We start from the raw sequence: 19,480 nt of genomic DNA, 5'->3' as shown, positions 1-19,480 counted from the left end.
CCCTGACCTCAATCCAATAGAAAATCTGTGGGCAGAACTGAAAATGCGCTTGCGAGCAAGGAGGCCTACAAACCTGACTCAGTAACACCAGCTCTGTCAGGAGGAATGGGCCAAAATTCACCCAACTTGTAGTGGGAAGCTTGTGGAAGGCTACCTGAAACATTTAACCCAAGTTAAACAATTTAAAGGCAATGCTACCAAATACTAATTGAGTGTATGTAAACTTATGACCCACTGGGAATGTGAAGAAATAAAAGCTGAAATAGATCACTCTCTCTACTATTATTCTGACATTTCACATTCTTAAAATAAAGTGGTGATCCTAACTGACCTAAGACAGGGAATTTTTACTAGGATTACATGTCAGGAATTGTGAGTAAACTGAGTTTTTAAATGTATTTGGCTAAAGGTGTATGGAAACTTCTGACTTCACCTGTAACTGTTTCTGAAGGCTGTGTGTGATGGAAAGTAACACAGAAGACTGATAAGGCTCTGAGAGACACGTTGACAGCAAACGGTACAGGTGGAATAAGATAGTTAACTGCAAAAATACAAAAAAAAACACCAACATAGTGTCTTAATAGGATGTTGGGCCACCACACGCTGCCAGGACAGCTTCAGTGCATCTTGGCATAGCCTCGATTCTAGAAAAGTCTGGAACTCCTATTGGAGGGATGTGATACCATTCTTCCACCAGAAATTCCATCGTTTGGTGTTTTTGTTGACGGTGGTGGAAACCGCTGTCTCAGGCGCCGCTCCAGAATCTCCCGTAAGTGTTCAATAGGGTTGTGATCTGGTGACTGAGACGACCACCGTGGGTATATGGTTTACATGGTTTTACACGCTCATCACACCATTCAGTGACCACTGGTGCCGCCAATAAAGGTGTAACTTAGATATAGCCATTGAGACGCCAATAAAGGTGTAATTTAGATATAGCCATTGAGACGCCAATAAAGGTGTAATTTAGATATAGCCATTGAGACGCCAATAAAGGTGTAACTTAGATATAGCCATTGAGACGCCAATAAAGGTGTAACTTAGATATAGCCATTGAGACGCCAATAAAGGTGTAACTTAGATATAGCCATTGAGACGCCAATAAAGGTGTAACTTAGATATAGCCATTGAGACGCCAATAAAGGTGTAACTTAGATATAGCCATTGAGATGCCAATAAAAGGTGTAACTTAGATATAGCCATTGAGACGCCAATAAAGGTGTAACTTAGATATAGCCACTGGTGCCGCCAATAAAGGTGCAACTTAGATATAGCCATTGAGACTCCAATAAAGGTGTAATTGATATATACACTGAGTGTCCAAAACATTAAGGGCTGTACTCTGTAGTCACTGTTCACTTATTAGTAAAGATAATTGAGAAAACACACTACCCACTAAAATTGTTCGTGGAAAATCTCAAAATAACAAAGTCCTTTCTCCACCCAGTGATCCAAATGGCTTAAATAAAAAAATAAAAACTCACAATTGAAAGATATTCTGGGTTTTTAATTCTCCATAGAAAAGAGACATAAATCAAATTACAACCATGCAATTCTGTAGTACAGATCAGATTCACATCATTATGTGTTTTAAATGGAGTTGGATCTAGATGTGGACAGCAGTCACCCTCACTCCAGGGAGTGAAGTTTCCCCTAGGTACAGATCAGCTTCCCCTTCCCCAATCCTAACGTTAACAATTAAAGTCGGGGAAAATGCAACAACAAAAAAATGACCCGAGACCAACATCTAGGGACAACTTCAGTCTCCCTCACCACCTCAAGGAAGTCAACAACCCCGTCTGAGTTAAAACAACACAGTCCTGTCCCCTGGTGGCGGAAAATGAAGGAGGTTTTATTGGTAAACGGCCATGTTTCTTTTTGATAAACAAACTTTGCTGGTAACAGGATTGCAGTTGGAGCTTAGAATTTAACATTAATAAAAAAGTAACATCTCTAAAGTCAAAACATTATTTGAAATGGTCTGAAGAGAAGTCTTGACTACCATGGTTGTTAGGCATATCTCAGTCGGGTAAGATGGCGTCAAACAAAATGTCCTCTCAATGTCTTGTGGATTCTTGTGTGTCAGTTTCTTTGGGAGGTTTTCAGCTTCCTTCTCGCGTCCTTGTGTTTCTTACGGTACTCCTGGAGGGGAAAAAAAACCCAGCAGAAAAACATATACATACATAACTACTTTTTTTGCTTTACTGACAATCATTTTACAAAGGAATCATTTTAGTTATAGTGAAAATCTTATTTCATGTAATTTGACAGACTACTATAAGCAATCATTATCTAAAAGCAAGTGTAGAATAGTTAAGTCCATTAAAGTGTCAGACAGACAGACAGACAGACAGACAGACAGACAGACAGACAGACAGACAGACAGGGCCTGACCTCTTTGAGCCCTGTCCTCTTCTCCTCCCACTCCTCTCTTTGGTCCTCCAGCTTGGATGACCTGCAGAACGCTTTAGGCCCCTCTGATTGGACAAAACAAAAAGGTGTGTCATGTTGATAATGTGTTTATATGTTTTATACTTTAAAAACATTATTTATTTTTTTTATGTTGAAAATGTAAAACAAAGTTCCCTTAGCAAAGTGTGTTGTGGCTGTTGAAAAAGGCCTAACGTTACCTTTTAACCGTTTATCGTCGAGCTGGAAAAAGAAGAAAGCTTTCTTTGACGCCAACGGCTCTCTAATCAACAGAAACAAACAGTTAACAAAATCAATAGACTGACAGCACTGTCAAAGCAACCCATCTAATATCATCATAATCAATATCCAGAACGTCCCAGGTTGACTAAATAACAATATTATTTTCTATCAATGACCATGATGTATTTACCTTGTAACTGTATCGATACAGGCAAACAGGGCCCCAACTGTATCGATACAGGCAAACAGGGCCCCAACTGTATCGATACAGGCAAACAGGGCCCCAACTGTATCGATACAGGCAAACAGGGCCCCAACTGTATCGATACAGGCAAACAGGGCCCCAACTGTATCGATACAGGCAAACAGGGCCCCAACTGTATCGATACAGGCAAACAGGGCCCCGACTGTATCGATACAGGCAAACAGGGACGTATTACTTGATGATTGATTGATGTTACTCTGAAGCTGTAAGTAGTTAATAAAAAGACAAGTGGCTATAAGGTATTATTACTCTGTGGGTGTAGTGGTGTCAATCTGTTCCTCCTCTTCCTCCTCCTGCTCCTCTTCATCACTGCTGTCCTGGAAACGAGGGTCCACCTGCCATGACACCTTGGCCCCCTTGAGCGTCTCGATATGGTACTCCTCTGGAGAGGGACAACCAGACAGATATAGACACTAAACTTGACGTCAAAGATCACGCCGCTGCTGTGTGTACTGACAACTGGCAGGTGTGGGGCTATGGGGGTCAGACCAGACGAAAACCCAGGGGGGGGGGGGATCAGACCAGAGGAAAACCCGGGGGGGGGGGGGGTTCAGACAAGACGAAAACCCAGGGGGGGGGGGGGGGGTTCAGACCAGACGAAAACCCAGGGGGGGTCAGACCAGTAGAAAACCAGTAATGGTCACATGGTCATAAAAACTACTTGTCCTGTGTAGTGAGTTTGAACAGAGGAAGATGCCGTTTACAGAACGCCAAGACTTGACCGGTAAGATGCCGTTTACAGAACGCCAAGACTTGACCGGTAAGATACCGTTTACAGAACGCCAAGACTTGACCGGTAAGATGCCGTTTACAGAACACCAAGACTTGACCGGTAAGATGCCGTTTACAGAACGCCAAGACTTGACCGGCAAGATGCCGTTTACAGAACGCCAAGACTTGACCGGCAAGATGCCGTTTACAGAACGCCAAGACTTGACCGGCAAGATGCCGTTTACAGAACGCCAAGACTTGACCGGTAAGATACCGTTTACAGAACGCCAAGACTTGACCGGTAAGATACCGTTTACAGAACGCCAAGACTTGACCGGTAAGATACCGTTTACAGAACGCCAAGACTTGACCGGTAAGATACCGTTTACAGAACGCCAAGACTTGACCGGTAAGATACCGTTTACAGAACGCCAAGACTTGACCGGTAAGATACCGTTTACAGAACGCCAAGACTTGACCGTTAAGAGCAAAGACAGCTGGTTGCATTAAAAGAAAACGTAAAAACAGACAACGCAAGTACAGTCCATTACCTTTTTCAGTGTTTGTTTCGGCTGCCGTGTCACCCCCAAAGAATGAGAACTTGAAGCCTGACGATGCCTCTCCCTCATTGGTTGACAGGTGAGATGACACCATTACTGGATCAACTGCCGTCGCCTGACTGGTCTCTTCCTCTTCTTTATCCCAGGCCACATTCTTCTCCTTCTCCTCCTCCGTTTGCTCCTCCTTGGAGGTTCCAAACACCTCCTTCAGATCCATGGAGACGTCGTAATACATGGCCCTTGAGACCTCGGGCAGCTTCTCAGCCTCCTCCCGCTTCTTCTTCCTAGCCAGTTTACTGTTATTAACACATGGGACAAGAACAACTTAGTAAAACATGTACCTCACCTCAACGCTGCACCTACTCTTTGTTTTTATGATATCTAAAATTGGTAGTTACAGTCTTGTCTCATCACTGCAACTACCGTACGGACTCGAGAGAGAGAGAGAGAGAGAGGAGAGACAAAGGTCGAGAGCCGTGCGTCCTCTGAAACACGACCCCAACCAAGCCGCGCTGCTTCTTGACGCACTGCTTCGCTTAACCCCGGAAGCCAGCTGCACCAATGTGTCGGGGGAAACTCCGTACACCTGGCTACCGCGTTAGCGTGCACTGCGCCCGGCCCGCCACAGGAGTCGCTACTGCGCGATGGGACAAGGACATCCCGGCCGTCCGGCCGGCCAGCAACCCTCCCCTAACCCGGACGACGCTGGGCCAATTGTGCGCCACCTCATGGGTCTCCAAGTCGCGGCCGGCTGCGACACAGACTGGGATCGAACCCGGGTCTGTAGTGACGCCTCTAGCACTGCGATGCAGTGTCTTAGACCGCTGCGCCACTCAGGAGGCCCCCTGTACCCTACATGATTTAGGTTGTAGAAGGATGACGTTAAAAGGCAGACTGTGATAATAACAGTGACTTTCCCTACTGTACAGACAGAGGAGAAACAGTGTTCTTTTCATCCATCATTACTTTACGTGTAGAAGGCGGGGCTACTTTGCTTTGCGTGTAGAAGGCGGGGCTACTTTGCTTTGCGTGTAGAAGGCGGGGCTACTTTGCTTTGCGTGTAGAAGGCGGGGCTACTTTGCTTTGCGTGTAGAAGGCGGGGCTAATTTGTTCAAGGAATCCTTGTTTGTACATATAGGGAACTTTTGTCATGAAAACGTTTGACTTAATTTAAAAAGAAAATGCATAAGAGCTGGTCCAGAACTACAAATCAAATTAGATTTCCTGATTTTTCCTTTTGTTACTATGACAACGGGCTTTTTTTTGTTCTTATGAAGCAGATACCTGTCTTTCTTGGGCTCGACATTCTTGGTTTCAAAAGCAGCGTGCTCCTCTTTGGTCGGGTCATACTGCAACGCTGAGATATCTCTGCAACAACAGAAAAAAGCGTCACAACATTAAACATGCTGTGAAAAAACAAAATATCAGAAATGAGGAACAAGAATATTTGACTTGTATCAGAGCCATCATGCCCTCATACAGTAATCTGACAACATTAGACTGGCAGACACGCCTCAGGGTGTCGAGGTTAGAGTGTTATGCAACCTGTGTCTGAAATGGCATTCTATTCCCTATATAGTGCCCTACTGTTGATCAGGGGCCCCATAGTGCACTAGAACCCTACATAGGGAACAGGGTACCATTTCAGACACCGTTCTAAGATAGTGACATGAACTCCAGTGAGTTCTGACTGACCTGAACGTCTTGCCCTTGGCTGTAGGTTTATTAGGGTCAGAGGGTCGTACGTTGATGTTGAGGAGATTATTTAAGATGTCTAGACTTTTCTTCTTCTCCTCTTCCAGCTCACACTCTCTCTCCGGCTGAGACAACTCTTCCTCTGTCAAGGAAATAAAATGAGTAAACAAATCAAAACCATAAAACCATAAAAGCAGAGAAAGAGAGAAAGAGAGAAAGAGAGAAAGAGAGACAGAGAGACAGACAGACAGACAGACAGACAGAGAGAGAGACAGACAGCGCCAATAGGACAGTCGATCTGCCTCACCTGGTTCATCTTCATCTTCATCACTGTCAATAAACCTGTGGTCCATCTGGAAACGCTCATCTGTTCCAAACCTCGACTGCAGTTGCATGAGCTACAAACATTTAGAATAAAACAGTTTGTAAGGAAAGATAATTAGGTAGTAAATAAAAATATATATATAGATAGATCTGATATATGCTGTTTGCTAACAGTTCTGGAAGATTCTAAATTACCATATTCTCTTCGTTGTTACGTCGGCTATTTACATTTTCTTAACAGATCAGACGCTCTTATCCAGAGAGACTTACAGTTGTACTTTTTTCTTCTTTGGCAACAGTAGAGAACGTCAACAGTAGAGAACGTCAACAGTAGAGAACGTCAACAGTAGAGAACGTCAACAGTAGAGAACGTCAACAGTAGAGAACGTCAACAGTAGAGAACGTCAACAGTAGAGAAGGTCAACAGTAGAACGTCAACAGTAGAGAACGTCAACAGTAGAGAACGTCAACAGTAGAGAAGGTCAACAGTAGAGAAGGTCAACAGTAGAGAACGTCAACAGTAGAGAACGTCAACAGTAGAGAAGGTCAACAGTAGAGAAGGTCAACAGTAGAGAAGGTCAACAGTAGAGAAGGTCAACAGTAGAACGTCAACAGTAGAACGTCAACAGTAGAACGTCAACAGTAGAGAAGGTCAACAGTAGAGAAGGTCAACAGTAGAACGTCAACAGTAGAACGTCAACAGTAAAACGTCAACAGTAGAACGTCAACAGTAGAGAACGTCAACAGTAGAACGTCAACAGTAGAGAACGTCAACAGTAGAGAAGGTCAACAGTAGAACGTCAACAGTAGAACGTCAACAGTAGAACGTCAACAGTAGAACGTCAACAGTAGAACGTCAACAGTTAGAACGTCAACAGTTAGAACGTCAACAGTTAGAACGTCAACAGTAGAACGTCAACAGTAGAGAACGTCAACAGTAGAGAACGTCAACAGTAGAACGTCAACAGTTAGCCAGACGGTCCCTCCCCCAAAAATACAACAAGTAAAAATAATGTAAATCTCTCTGGATAAGAGCATCTGGTAAATGACAAAAAACGTAAATAGCCGACGTAACAACAATGAGAACAGGGTGTCATTTCAGACGTAGGCACCGACTAATGTCAACAGCCTGAAACGCGTCTAATGTCAGTCTAATGTCAGCCTAATGTCAACAGCCTGAAACGTGTCTAATGTCAGTCTAATGTCAGTCTAATGTCAGCCTAATGTCAACAGCCTGAAACGTGTCTAATGTCAATAGTCAGCGAGTCAACTGTTGTGTAATACCAGCTCACCTTCGCTCCAGCTTTTCCTTCAAACTGAGGTTTAATCTGGAACCTGTCCCCATCCCTCTTCTTCTCCTCCTCATCATCATCATCATCGTCGTCGTCAAACAGGTTGCCGCCCGCCAGCTTCTCAGATGCCTGGAACAGGTAACAGCTAAATGTACATGTGAAACAACCATACAGGCTGATCTCAGATTACCAGACCATGCTACCAATCATGCGTTTAGTATGGTGAATAAGATGTAACCTTTCGCTAAAAACATTTCTTCACACGGTCGTAAGAGTAATCCATTCAAAGCTCAGGTTACCGCGTATTATTTCTCCGCGGTCCAATGACTTTCATACAGTTTATGGTTGTAACAAGGCCAAAACCGAATTACCTTGTCTTTAAGGCCCGGTTTTCCTCTAGCTGGTGATACTTCATCGCTAGAGTCTTCCTCATCCGACTGGCTGTCCTGGAACAGTGTCTTCTTAGGGTTGGGAGGTATAGGGGAAGTCTGTTCTTCCTCATCTTCCTCATCAGAGCTGAACTTGATGTGGTGTTTCCCATTAGCAGCTGAATCCTGACCAAAACACCATGAAATGGGTGAGGATATTCTGACAAAATCATTTTCTTATTTTGTTGAAGTATTTACATTGCTATGTAGTAGAGTTAAGAACCAACAATCAAGACATTAACAAATAAAACAATGTGTCAATTATAAATATCCCACATTAGACTTGCTGAGTTGGTGTAATATTCAACAGGCTCGAAACAGTCTCAATGCAGGATTAGACGTTCACCCGCATTCGCCAAACGTAAAATTTAGAAGGTAAGGGTCCAGGTGTGGGATAGGGCTCTGAAGGGTCCAGGTCTGGGATAGGGCTCAGGTCTGGGATAGGGCTCAGGTCTGGGATAGGGCTCTGAAGGGTTCAGGTCTGGGATAGGGCTCTGAAGGGTCCAGGTCTGGGATAGGGCTCTGAATGGTTCAGGTCTGGGATAGGGCTCTGAAGGGTCCAGGTCTGGGATAGGGCTCTGAAGGGTCCAGGTCTGGGATAGGGCTCTGAAGGGTCCAGGTCTGGGATAGGGCTCTGAAGGGTTCAGGTCTGGGATAGGGCTCTGAAGGGTTCAGGTCTGGGATAGGGGGGCGGTCTGGGAAGGGTTGGGCAGGTCTGGGATAGGGCTCTGAAGGGTTCAGGTCTGGGAGGTGAGGGCGGTCTGGGAAGGGTCTGGGGCAGGTCTGGGATAGGGCTCTGAATGGTTCAGGTCTGGGATAGGGTTCAGGTCTGGGATAGGGCTCTGAAGGGTCCAGGTCTGGGATAGGGCTCTGAAGGGTCCAGGTCTGGGATAGGGCTCTGAAGGGTCCAGGTCTGGGATAGGGCTCTGAAGGCTCCAGGTGTGGGATAGGGCTCTGAAGGGTCCAGGTGTGGGATAGGGCTCTGAAGGGTCCAGGTGTGGGATAGGGCTCTGAAGGGTCCAGGTGTGGGATAGGGCTCTGAAGGGTCCAGGTGTGGGATAGGGCTCTGAAGGGTCCAGGTGTGGGATAGGGCTCTGAAGGGTCCAGGTCTGGGATAGGGCTCTGAAGGGTCCAGGTCTGGGATAGGGCTCTGAAGGGTCCAGGTCTGGGATAGGGCTCTGAAGGGTCCAGGTCTGGGATAGGGCTCTGAAGGGTCCAGGTCTGGGATAGGGCTCTGAAGGGTCCAGGTCTGGGATAGGGCTCTGAAGGGTTCAGGTCTGGGATAGGGCTCTGAAGGGTTCAGGTCTGGGATAGGGCTCTGAAGGGTCCAGGTCTGGGATAGGGCTCTGAAGGGTCCAGGTCTGGGATAGGGCTCTGAAGGGTTCAGGTCTGGGATAGGGCTCTGAAGGGTCCAGGTCTGGGATAGGGCTCTGAATGGTCCAGGTCTGGGATAGGGCTCTGAAGGGTTCAGGTCTGGGATAGGGCTCTGAAGGGTCCAGGTCTGGGATAGGGCTCTGAAGGGCTCAGGTCTGGGATAGGGCTCTGAAGGGCTCAGGTCTGGGATAGGGCTCAGGTCTGGGATAGGGCTCTGAAGGGTCCAGGTCTGGGATAGGGCTCTGAAGGGCTCAGGTCTGGGATAGGGCTCTGAAGGGCTCAGGTCTGGGATAGGGCTCAGGTCTGGGATAGGGCTCAGGTCTGGGATAGGGCTCAGGTCTGGGATAGGGCTCAGGTCTGGGATAGGGCTCTGAAGGGTTCAGGTCTGGGATAGGGCTCAGGTCTGGGATAGGGCTCTGAATGGTTCAGGTCTGGGATAGGGCTCAGGTCTGGGATAGGGCTCTGAATGGTTCAGGTGTGGGATAGGGCTCTGAATGGTTCAGGTCTGGGATAGGGCTCTGAAGGGTCCAGGTCTGGGATAGGGCTCTGAAGGGTTCAGGTCTGGGATAGGGCTCTGAAGGGTTCAGGTCTGGGATAGGGCTCTGAAGGGTCCAGGTCTGGGATAGGGCTCTGAAGGGTTCAGGTCTGGGATAGGGCTCTGAAGGGTCCAGGTCTGGGATAGGGCTCAGGTCTGGGATAGGGCTCTGAAGGGTCCAGGTGTGGGATAGGGCTCTGAAGGGTCCAGGTCTGGGATAGGGCTCTGAAGGGTCCAGGTGTGGGATAGGGCTCTGAAGGGTCCAGGTCTGGGATAGGGCTCTGAAGGGTTCAGGTCTGGGATAGGGCTCTGAAGGGTTCAGGTCTGGGATAGGGCTCTGAAGGGTCCAGGTCTGGGATAGGGCTCTGAAGGGTTCAGGTCTGGGATAGGGCTCTGAAGGGTCCAGGTCTGGGATAGGGCTCAGGTCTGGGATAGGGCTCTGAAGGGTCCAGGTGTGGGATAGGGCTCTGAAGGGTTCAGGTGTGGGATAGGGCTCTGAAGGGTTCAGGTCTGGGATAGGGCTCTGAAGGGTTCAGGTCTGGGATAGGGCTCTGAAGGGTTCAGGTCTGGGATAGGGCTCTGAAGGGTCCAGGTCTGGGATAGGGCTCTGAATGGTTCAGGTCTGGGATAGGGCTCAGGTCTGGGATAGGGCTCAGGTCTGGGATAGGGCTCTGAAGGGTCCAGGTCTGGGATAGGGCTCTGAATGGTTCAGGTCTGGGATAGGGCTCTGAAGGGTCCAGGTCTGGGATAGGGCTCTGAAGGGTCAGGTCTGGGATAGGGCTCTGAAGGGTTCAGGTCTGGGATAGGGCTCTGAAGGGTTCAGGTCTGGGATAGGGCTCTGAAGGGTCCAGGTCTGGGATAGGGCTCTGAAGGGTTCAGGTCTGGGATAGGGCTCTGAAGGGTCCAGGTCTGGGATAGGGCTCTGAAGGGTCCAGGTGTGGGATAGGGCTCTGAAGGGTCCAGGTGTGGGATAGGGCTCTGAAGGGTCCAGGTGTGGGATAGGGCTCTGAAGGGTCCAGGTGTGGGATAGGGCTCTGAAGGGTTCAGGTGTGGGATAGGGCTCTGAAGGGTCCAGGTCTGGGATAGGGCTCTGAAGGGTTCAGGTCTGGGATAGGGCTCTGAAGGGTCCAGGTGTGGGATAGGGCTCTGAAGGGTTCAGGTCTGGGATAGGGCTCTGAAGGGTTCAGGTCTGGGATAGGGCTCTGAATGGTCCAGGTCTGGGATAGGGCTCTGAATGGTTCAGGTCTGGGATAGGGCCCTGAATGGTTCAGGTCTGGGATAGGGCTCTGAAGGGTCCAGGTCTGGGATAGGGCTCTGAATGGTTCAGGTCTGGGATAGGGCTCTGAATGGTTCAGGTCTGGGATAGGGCTCTGAATGGTTCAGGTAAGGGTTAACTCTCTATGTCCCTGGTATATATACCCCCCCCCCCCCCAGATAACAACATAACAGAGAACATAAGCAGCGATACCACTCCTTACTGGTGGCTCTGACCAGGAGAAGAGCCTTGTACTGTACTGTGGCGTTGCTACTTTGTGTGACATGCTACCAGTGACTTACCAGTTTAGCCAGAGCCTCCTGGATGAGTTTCTTCTGTAGTTCAACCTCCTTCTGCCTCTGCTCCTGAGCAGCTAGACGTTTCTGGTTGTCCTGCTGCTGAGCATCTATAACCCCACCAGCACTCTGGGGCTTCTTAGACACCTGCAACAATTAATACATCATTAACATTCACATCAACACTTTATTTAAAGTGCATTTATTTATTTAGCCAGGTAGGTTAGGCTACTGACGTAAGAGATTAAAAACAAATACAAGGCAATAAAAGAACAGAGAGAGAAACGCACAGAAGGAGAGAGAGAACAGAGAGAGAGAGAGACGAGGAGCGAGGAGGAGAGAGAGAGAGAGAGAGAGGCGAGAGAGAGAGAGAGAGAGACGAGAGAGAAAGAGCGAGAGAGGGGCAGAGAGAGAGACGAGAGAGACAGAGAGAGAGACGAGAGAGAGAGACAGAGACGAGAGAGAGAGAGAGACAGAGACGAGAGAGAGAGAGAGACAGAGAGAGAGAGAGAGAAAGAGCAGAGAGAGAGAGAGAGACAGAGAGAGAGCACAGAGAGAGAACAGAGAGAGCACATACCTCAGCCTTCTGAGTCTTTTTAGCGGGTACACTCCTAGAGGCGTTCGGTACATCTTCCTCTGACCCCAGACTGGAGGAACCGCTGCTGGATGTAGAGCTAGCCTCTGGGACAGACTTCTTCTCTGCCTTGGCTTTAGAAGTAGTTTTCTGTTTGAGGGCTGTTGGCTCAACAGTTCTCTCTGCCTTGGCTTTAGAAGTAGTTTTCTGTTTGAGGGCTGGTGCCTCGGTCGTCTCTCCACTATCCGAGCTGCTAGGAGGACGAGCTATGCCTTTAGTTTCTGAGGGTTCTGCCACAGTCTTGGCATCATCACCTGAGGCACTGGGTTTAGACACTAATCTGTCACGTTTCTGTTTCTTAGAGGACGTCTCTGTTTTACCGTCCTCCTCAACTTGTCTTTTTAGACTGTGTTGTCTGGCACTTTGTGACGATGTGGCTAAGAGAGCCTTGGTCCCCTGGAAAGCAGGAAGAGATGTTGACGGGTTCGTCTTCTTCTTCCCCTTCTTCTTCTTCTTCTTCTCACTCACCTCGTCGCTGTTGTCCTCTTCAAAGATGGCTGCCAGAATCTCCTCTGGTGTGTTTCCATTTCCTGTCTTAGCCAGCGGTACAGGAGCCTTAGAGGCAGTAACCTGGGGTTCTATTCCTAGCACCTCAGACACCCGATTTGGTCCAGGTTGTTGTGAATCAGATCCCGGGTCGTCGTCGTCGCCGCTGTCCTGGTCCAAGCCTTTTAAAAAAGATTCTCTAACCAGCTGCTGCAGATCGTCCAGTGAAAACTCTAACCTCTGACAGTTAGAAAACAGGGCTTCGTATTCAGAATCGGCGCTAGCCTCAGATGTATCGTCAGAGGATAATTCTGAAGGAGGGGTCTTCTTTTTAGAAACAACCTTCTTGACGGTCTTTCGGGCTTTTGAAGAGTCAGAATCACTCTCTTCTTCCGAATCATCATCAGATTGTGAAGGGGTTGTGGATTTCTCAATAGCCTTTTTCTTAGGGAGGACGTTATAAGTCCTTTTGGCTTTTGAAGAGTTAGATTCTTCACCCTCTTCATCCTCACTATCACTCTCTGGGGAAGGGACTTTCATTACAGGGAAGACTTTCTTTACAGCCTTTTCAGGGAGGATTTTGTTAGCCTTTTTTGCTTTAGTTCTGTCTGGTTCCAGGTTGTTGGTTTGCTTCTTCACCTCAGTTTTCTCCTGTGTTTTACTGACCTCAGGCAGTTGTTCCCGCTTGGTACCGCTGGATGTTTTCCTGGAGTTGAGGATCTCATCAGTATCAGCCGAGTCATAATCCTCCTCGTTCTTCCTAGAAGACCCCCTTGGAATCTGGCAGACATCTTTAGTCTTCCGCTGGGTAAGGAATGTTCTGGGTATGTAGTTATCGCCTACAACCTCCAGGTTGTCTTCGTCCTCATCTAATACTGGGCCGTTCGCCGGTGCACTCCGCCGTGCCGACATCCTAATGTCACCATCCGAGTCATCGCCACTGTCAAATACACACACAGAGGCCGGTGTCTGTTTAGGTTTAGTTGGAAGTCTGGTTTCTCCGTTAGACTTCTTATCTGTTGAACCTTTCTCAGAGGTACCACAAGACTTCACATTATTAGACTGTCCATTTGCAACGAATAGGTTCGGACAGTCTTTCTTCTTTTTAGCAGCTGGTGTTTTCTGTGGTGGGAACTCTCCTCTTCTCTTCTTACTGATGTCGTCGTCGCCACCTGATATTTGCCACGTTAGTTGGGACACGGGCGTCGGTTCCGGAACCTCAGATGATGAACTCTCGAGTTTCTTGATGTTGTGGCTGTGTTTCGACGGATCATACTTGATGAAGTGATACTGGAGTCAAGGGGAACTAACATTCTGTTTTTGTGACAATTCAAATAAAAATATAATAATTTGTCACATGCGCCAAAAACAACAGATGTAGGTAGACCTTACTGTGAAATGCTTACTTACAAGACCTTAACCAACCACGCAGATGAAATTATATATTTTTTTAAATACTTCCTAAAAAAAAGTTATACAAAAAACAAGGTTATATACAGGGGGTATCGGTACTGAATCAATGTGGAGGCTATATACAGGGGGTACCGGTACAGAGTCAATGTGGAGGCTATATACAGGGGGTACCGGTACTGAATCAATGTGGAGGCTATATACAGGGGGTACCGGTACTGAATCAATGTGGAGGCTATATACAGGGGGTACCGGTACTGAATCAATGTGGAGGCTATATACAGGGGGTACCGGTACTGAATCAATGTGGAGGCTATATACAGGGGGTACCGGTACTGAGTCAATGTGGAGGCTATATACAGGGGGTACCGGTACAGAGTCAATGTGGAGGCTATATACAGGGGGGGTACCGATACAGAGTCAATGTGGAGACTATATACAGGGGGTACCGGTACTGAATCAATGTGGAGGCTATATACAGGGGGGGTACCGGTACTGAATCAATGTGGAGGCTATATACAGGGGGTACCGGTACTGAATCAATGTGGAGGCTATATACAGGGGGTACCGGTACTGAATCAATGTGGAGGCTATATACAGGGGGTACCGGTACTGAATCAATGTGGAGGCTATATACAGGGGGTACCGGTACTGAATCAATGTGGAGGCTATATACAGGGGGTACCGGTACAGAGTCAATGTGGAGGCTATATACAGGGGGTACCGGTACAGAGTCAATGTGGAGACTATATACAGGGGGTACCGGTACTGAATCAATGTGGAGACTATATACAGGGGGTACCGGTACTGAATCAATGTGGAGGCTATATACAGGGGGTACCGGTACTGAATCAATGTGGAGGCTATATACAGGGGGTACCGGTATAGAGTCAATGTGGAGGCTATATACAGGGGGTACCGGTACAGAGTCAATGTGGAGGCTATATACAGGGGGTACCGGTACTGAATCAATGTGGAGGCTATATACAGGGGGTACCGGTACAGAGTCAATGTGGAGGCTATATACAGGGGGTACCGGTACAGAGTCAATGTGGAGGCTATATACAGGGGGTACCGGTACAGAGTCAATGTGGAGGCTATATACAGGGGGTACCAGTACAGAGTCAATGTGGAGACTATATACAGGGGGTACCGGTACAGAGTCAATGTGGAGGCTATATACAGGGGGTACCGGTACTGAATCAATGTGGAGGCTATATACAGGGGGTACCGGTACAGAGTCAATGTGGAGGCTATATACAGGGGGTACCGGTACAGAGTCAATGTGGAGGCTATATACAGGGGGGTACCGGTACAGAGTCAATGTGGAGGCTATATACAGGTGGTATTGGTACAGAGTCAATGTGGAGGTTATATACAGGGGGTACCGGTACTGAATCAATGTGGAGGCTATATACAGGGGGTATCGGTACAGAGTCAATGTGGAGGCTATATACAGGGGGTACCGGTACTGAATCAATGTGGAGGCTATATACAGGGGGTATCGGTACTGAATCAATGTGCGGGGGTGCAGGTTAGTGGAGGTAATATGTACATGTAGGTAGTAGGGGTAAAGTGACCCCATTTCCTATAGTCTACGATCAGCTCTTTTGTCTCACTCACGTTGAGGCAGTGGTTGTTGTCCTGGCACCACGCGGCCAGGTCTCTGACCTCCTCCCTGTAGGCCGTCTCATCGTTGTCTGTGATCAGGCCTAACACCTTCAGGGCAAATTTAATGGTGTTGGAGTCGTGCGCTGCCAAGCAGTCGTAGGTGAACAGGGAGTACAGGAGGGGACTGAGCACGCACCCCTGGGGAGCTCCAGTGTTGAGGATCAAGCTTGGCAGATGTGTTGTTACCTACCCTCACCACCTGGGGGCGGCCCGTCAGGAAGTCCAGGATCCAGTTGCAGAGGGAGGTGTTTAGTCCCAGGATCCTTAGCTTAGTGATGAGCTTTGAGGGCACTATGGTGTTGAACGCTGAGCTGTAGTCAACGAATAGCATTCTCACGGTTTAGAACTATATTGACAACTATAGAGAAGATAAGAATCTGTAAATAACAACAAGCACCATCACTAAATGATGACCAGGCAACGAGACAGGATTTCTACTTTCACTACGGGTTTTTTTCTCTCTCCAGATTGGAACCATAAAAAGGGAAATTTGGCCAATTTGAAAAGGATATCTTGTTCCTTCCTTGGCACTTGAGATTAAGAACTGGGAGGACTCGTCCAAATTTACTCACAACCCAATCCTAGAAAAAAGAACAGTAATATTGAAATAACACAAAACATGGATGTTAAAAAAAAAAAGACCACAGAACAGCCATTCAGTGCTGCACGTATTCTCACTATTCTCTGGTACAGTACAATAATAACTTGGTCTCAGATTGCTTTGCTTTGTGTTGTATGACCATTGTCGCACCACATGACAATGACCATAGGAGTTGTCACAGTCAGTACAATTAGATCTGGCACCAGTCTAGTACAATAATAAAATACAAGCAAATATATCCCCACACACACACACACACACCTTGTGCCCAGGTATCTCTGTCCCAGGAACGGCTGCCTTCATATGGAAGTTCTCCACTCCTGCCTCCTTCATAGACTCCACTAGTTTGACTTTGTGGTTGACGCCTGGTGACTGGATCTTCTCTGCAGCTTCATGACGCTCCTGAGCTAATCTAGTAGTAGAAAACAACAACACGCACATCAATTCAATTACGCGGTGTACACAAGGGTTAGCCAACCCTCCTCTTTGAGGAGCTACCCTCCTGTAGGACTTTGGTCCTACAGCCCTTGTCTTCGTTCCCCTTCAGGACTTTGATTCGCTGAAATGAAGTGTTATAGAACAGGGCTGGAGCAAAAGCCTGCACACGTAGTAGCGCTCCAGAAGGCCGGTTGGCAACTTCTGATGTAGATACATCACGACGACACTTGTTCAGAAGATGCCCAAGGCCTACAGCCGTTTGTAGTGAAACACAAATAGGAATACCCTTACTTCTGTAAGAAGGTTTCTCTGGCCTGTTCAATTTGTATCGTTCCACCTTTCCATTTGGACTTGTTCAACACAGTCATACCTAACAGGGACACAAACAGGGACACAAAGACAGTTAGAAACAGAATTATCTGACGTATCAGAATGTGTATATTATGTTTGAGTGGAGCACTTAATAAAAAGACACCTACATTTCTTAAAATCAGCATCAGTAATTTCTAAATTGATATATCCAAAGGTTTTATAAGGAACTCCTGTGGAAGAAGAACAGACAACACATCATTACAAATGACAGTAAAACTGCTGTGGAAATACAATCAATGTCAGCACGGGGGAATTAGCCCTACGAAGCTCGCCGTCACGTATCAATGTCAGCACGGGGGAATTAGCCCTACGAAGCTCGCCGTCACGTATCAATGTCAGCACGGGGGAATTAGCCCTACGAAGCTCGCCGTCACGTATCAATGTCAGCACGGGGGAATTAGCCCTACGAAGCTCGCCGTCACGTATCAATGTCAGCACGGGGGAATTAGCCCTACGAAGCTCGCCGTCACGTAACAAAGTCAGCACGGCTGAATTAGCCCTACGAAGCTCGCCGTCACGTATACAGTTATAACAGTGCGTGCAGTTACTTAAACAGTAATGTTCCGTTTCAGGGTATTACATAGAAGTGGGTGAGATTGGTACTCAGCCACATTCCCATTTCAGAAGCTCGTTTTCCCGCATTGGAATCCGTAATTGGTAGACGGTTCTGATGAAAAAGGGCATAGTTTGCATTGCAGAGCTCAATAAAGAATGAAATGAAATGATTTGGATGCTGCTACCACCCCATTTCTAAGTCCAAACCAAACATGGATTCCACGTTGTGTCTCTCGTATCGCGTACACCTGTCTATGTTTCACACCTGTTTGTCTAGCTAATCAGCCTGGCATTTGGGCAACATGCAGCAGTAGAACGAAGCCTGAGCGCCGTGTATGATTTGGAGGGCGGTGGTAGCATCAAACAATTGGATATATTACTTTCTTGGGTACCGATCGGAGATGAAAGTTACCTTTCCATCAGAACAGTCTTATCGATTATGGATACCTTCCACCGCGGGGTACATGCTGCTAAAACAGGTACTGCCACGGGGTCGTGGCATAACTACAAAGTTGTTGCTATAGATTTCCATTAGACTAATTTCATTAATTAATGAAAAAGGTTTAATAATTGGGCTAAACAGGGATATGATAATCACTGATCTGATCCTAAAAGATGTTGTCTACATACCTTCATCGTCGCTCCTGGTCCTAAGTTCCACATCCTGAACATCACCAAATTTACCAAATCTGTCTTTCAGATCCTTTTGAGTGATGGTGTGGCTCAGGCCACCGATATATAGACGTTTCATGGTGACCAATTCCTCAGGTTGTCAGATCTGACAAAGAGAACAAAAAGGTAAAACTTATCAGCTAGATTAACTAAGTATAGTCCTGCATGGCTGAAGATGGGTGCAGGACCGATTGCACCATCAACTCAAGCGGACTAAACCCAAATATCTTAAAGTTGGTTTAGTCCATCATAAAACTAAACGGCGTGGAACCGAGACCAGACTTTGTGGACTGTAGATCCGACTACATTAATGTGCTCAAGGTCAACACGTAAAATATAAAATGACTAAACTCCCACATATGTCTGTCCTCTGTAGCTGCGTGCCTTTTTATTTTGTTTTGCTGAAATCCATACTTTCTCAAACGTTTATTAATCAAATACAACCACCGATTGAATCTCACCAAGGAAACAGTCGGTAGGTCGTATTTGATTAACAAGCAACTACAGAAGACAAATTAGTTACAAGGTGAGCATTTTAATATATATTTGTTGTTGAAGTATTGACCTTGGGCATAACGATGTAATCTGGAGTTAGATTCCAGAAAGCATGGTATCTGCTCCACGCCGTTTAGTTCAGAAACTTCCTTTACCGTGAACTTTAATCCGTTTTATATCAACACCACAAACAGTCCGCGTTGACATAAATACCTTTCTGACTGGACAAGTTGAACACATTCCGGCAGAAATCCAAGTGTGTAAAGTAACAGATTAAATGTGTTAATCGATCCGAAATGAACATATAATCATAAAAGTGTTTACCTCGGCGTTGGAAATTCACACGCATCCCAGATCGGTGGTACACGAGAAGATTCCGGCTACATTTTTGTGAACACGTGTGTTTTAGTTCCGGGGTTTGATGGTTCCGGGTTGTAATGTCGAGGACGTTGGCTTTCTAAAAAATAACTACAAAAATCCTTATCACACAAGTATCACATCATTTAACGTCGCTATCTTGGTATTACTAATGTTTGTTGAGTTGACAAAACGTTATGATTTTCTGAGATGTAATGTACCTCCGTTCATTTATCCGTCACAGATAGTTATTCCGGAAGACAGAAACAGCGCGAAAGGTTTATTTTTGAACACACGACTTTATTCCACGTGGATTTCACAGGAGTCTGGCAGGTAAATTAGATCCACATTGTCTTAAATCTGAGAATATAGATGAGCTAGCTGTGTTCAGTTAACTAGTTC

At 46.8% G+C, this 19,480-nt stretch overlaps 2 protein-coding genes across 3 annotated transcripts in view; one reads left to right on the top strand and one right to left on the bottom strand.

Moving 5' to 3' along the window:
• Positions 1 to 1,486: 1,486 nt before the first annotated feature.
• Positions 1,487 to 19,163, bottom strand: nol8 (nucleolar protein 8). 2 transcript variants are annotated; one of them, XM_014168382.3, is made up of 18 exons: positions 19,046 to 19,163; positions 18,185 to 18,332; positions 17,107 to 17,169; positions 16,919 to 16,997; positions 16,451 to 16,601; positions 16,101 to 16,169; positions 11,965 to 13,791; positions 11,394 to 11,534; positions 7,871 to 8,053; positions 7,500 to 7,628; positions 6,191 to 6,281; positions 5,884 to 6,025; positions 5,473 to 5,556; positions 4,180 to 4,484; positions 3,167 to 3,299; positions 2,631 to 2,692; positions 2,395 to 2,477; positions 1,487 to 2,142 (listed from the first exon to the last, which is right to left on the bottom strand). In XM_014168382.3, the coding sequence occupies exons 2-18, from the start codon at positions 18,303 to 18,305 to the stop codon at positions 2,083 to 2,085; spliced, it is 3,723 nt and encodes a 1,240-aa protein (XP_014023857.3). In that variant the 5' UTR covers positions 18,306 to 18,332; positions 19,046 to 19,163; the 3' UTR covers positions 1,487 to 2,082. The 2 variants fall into 2 exon arrangements, with proteins under 2 accessions (XP_014023857.3, XP_014023858.3); XM_014168383.3 differs by having other exon boundaries at positions 18,935 to 19,065.
• Positions 19,115 to 19,480, top strand: part of cenpp (centromere protein P) — a 191,083-nt gene continuing 190,717 nt past the window's right edge. The window contains exon 1 of the mRNA XM_014168394.3: positions 19,115 to 19,411. Coding sequence (XP_014023869.3) covers positions 19,143 to 19,411 — 269 coding nt within the window. The 5' untranslated portion in view covers positions 19,115 to 19,142. The remainder of the gene's footprint in view (positions 19,412 to 19,480) is intronic.

Source organism: Salmo salar, chromosome 22 (genome assembly GCF_965601325.2).
Source record: "Salmo salar chromosome 22, fSalSal1, whole genome shotgun sequence".
NCBI classification, from domain to species: Eukaryota; Metazoa; Chordata; class Actinopteri; order Salmoniformes; family Salmonidae; genus Salmo; species Salmo salar.
Note: the sequence above shows the minus strand (reverse complement) of the source record. Positions and strands in the feature narration are given on the sequence as shown.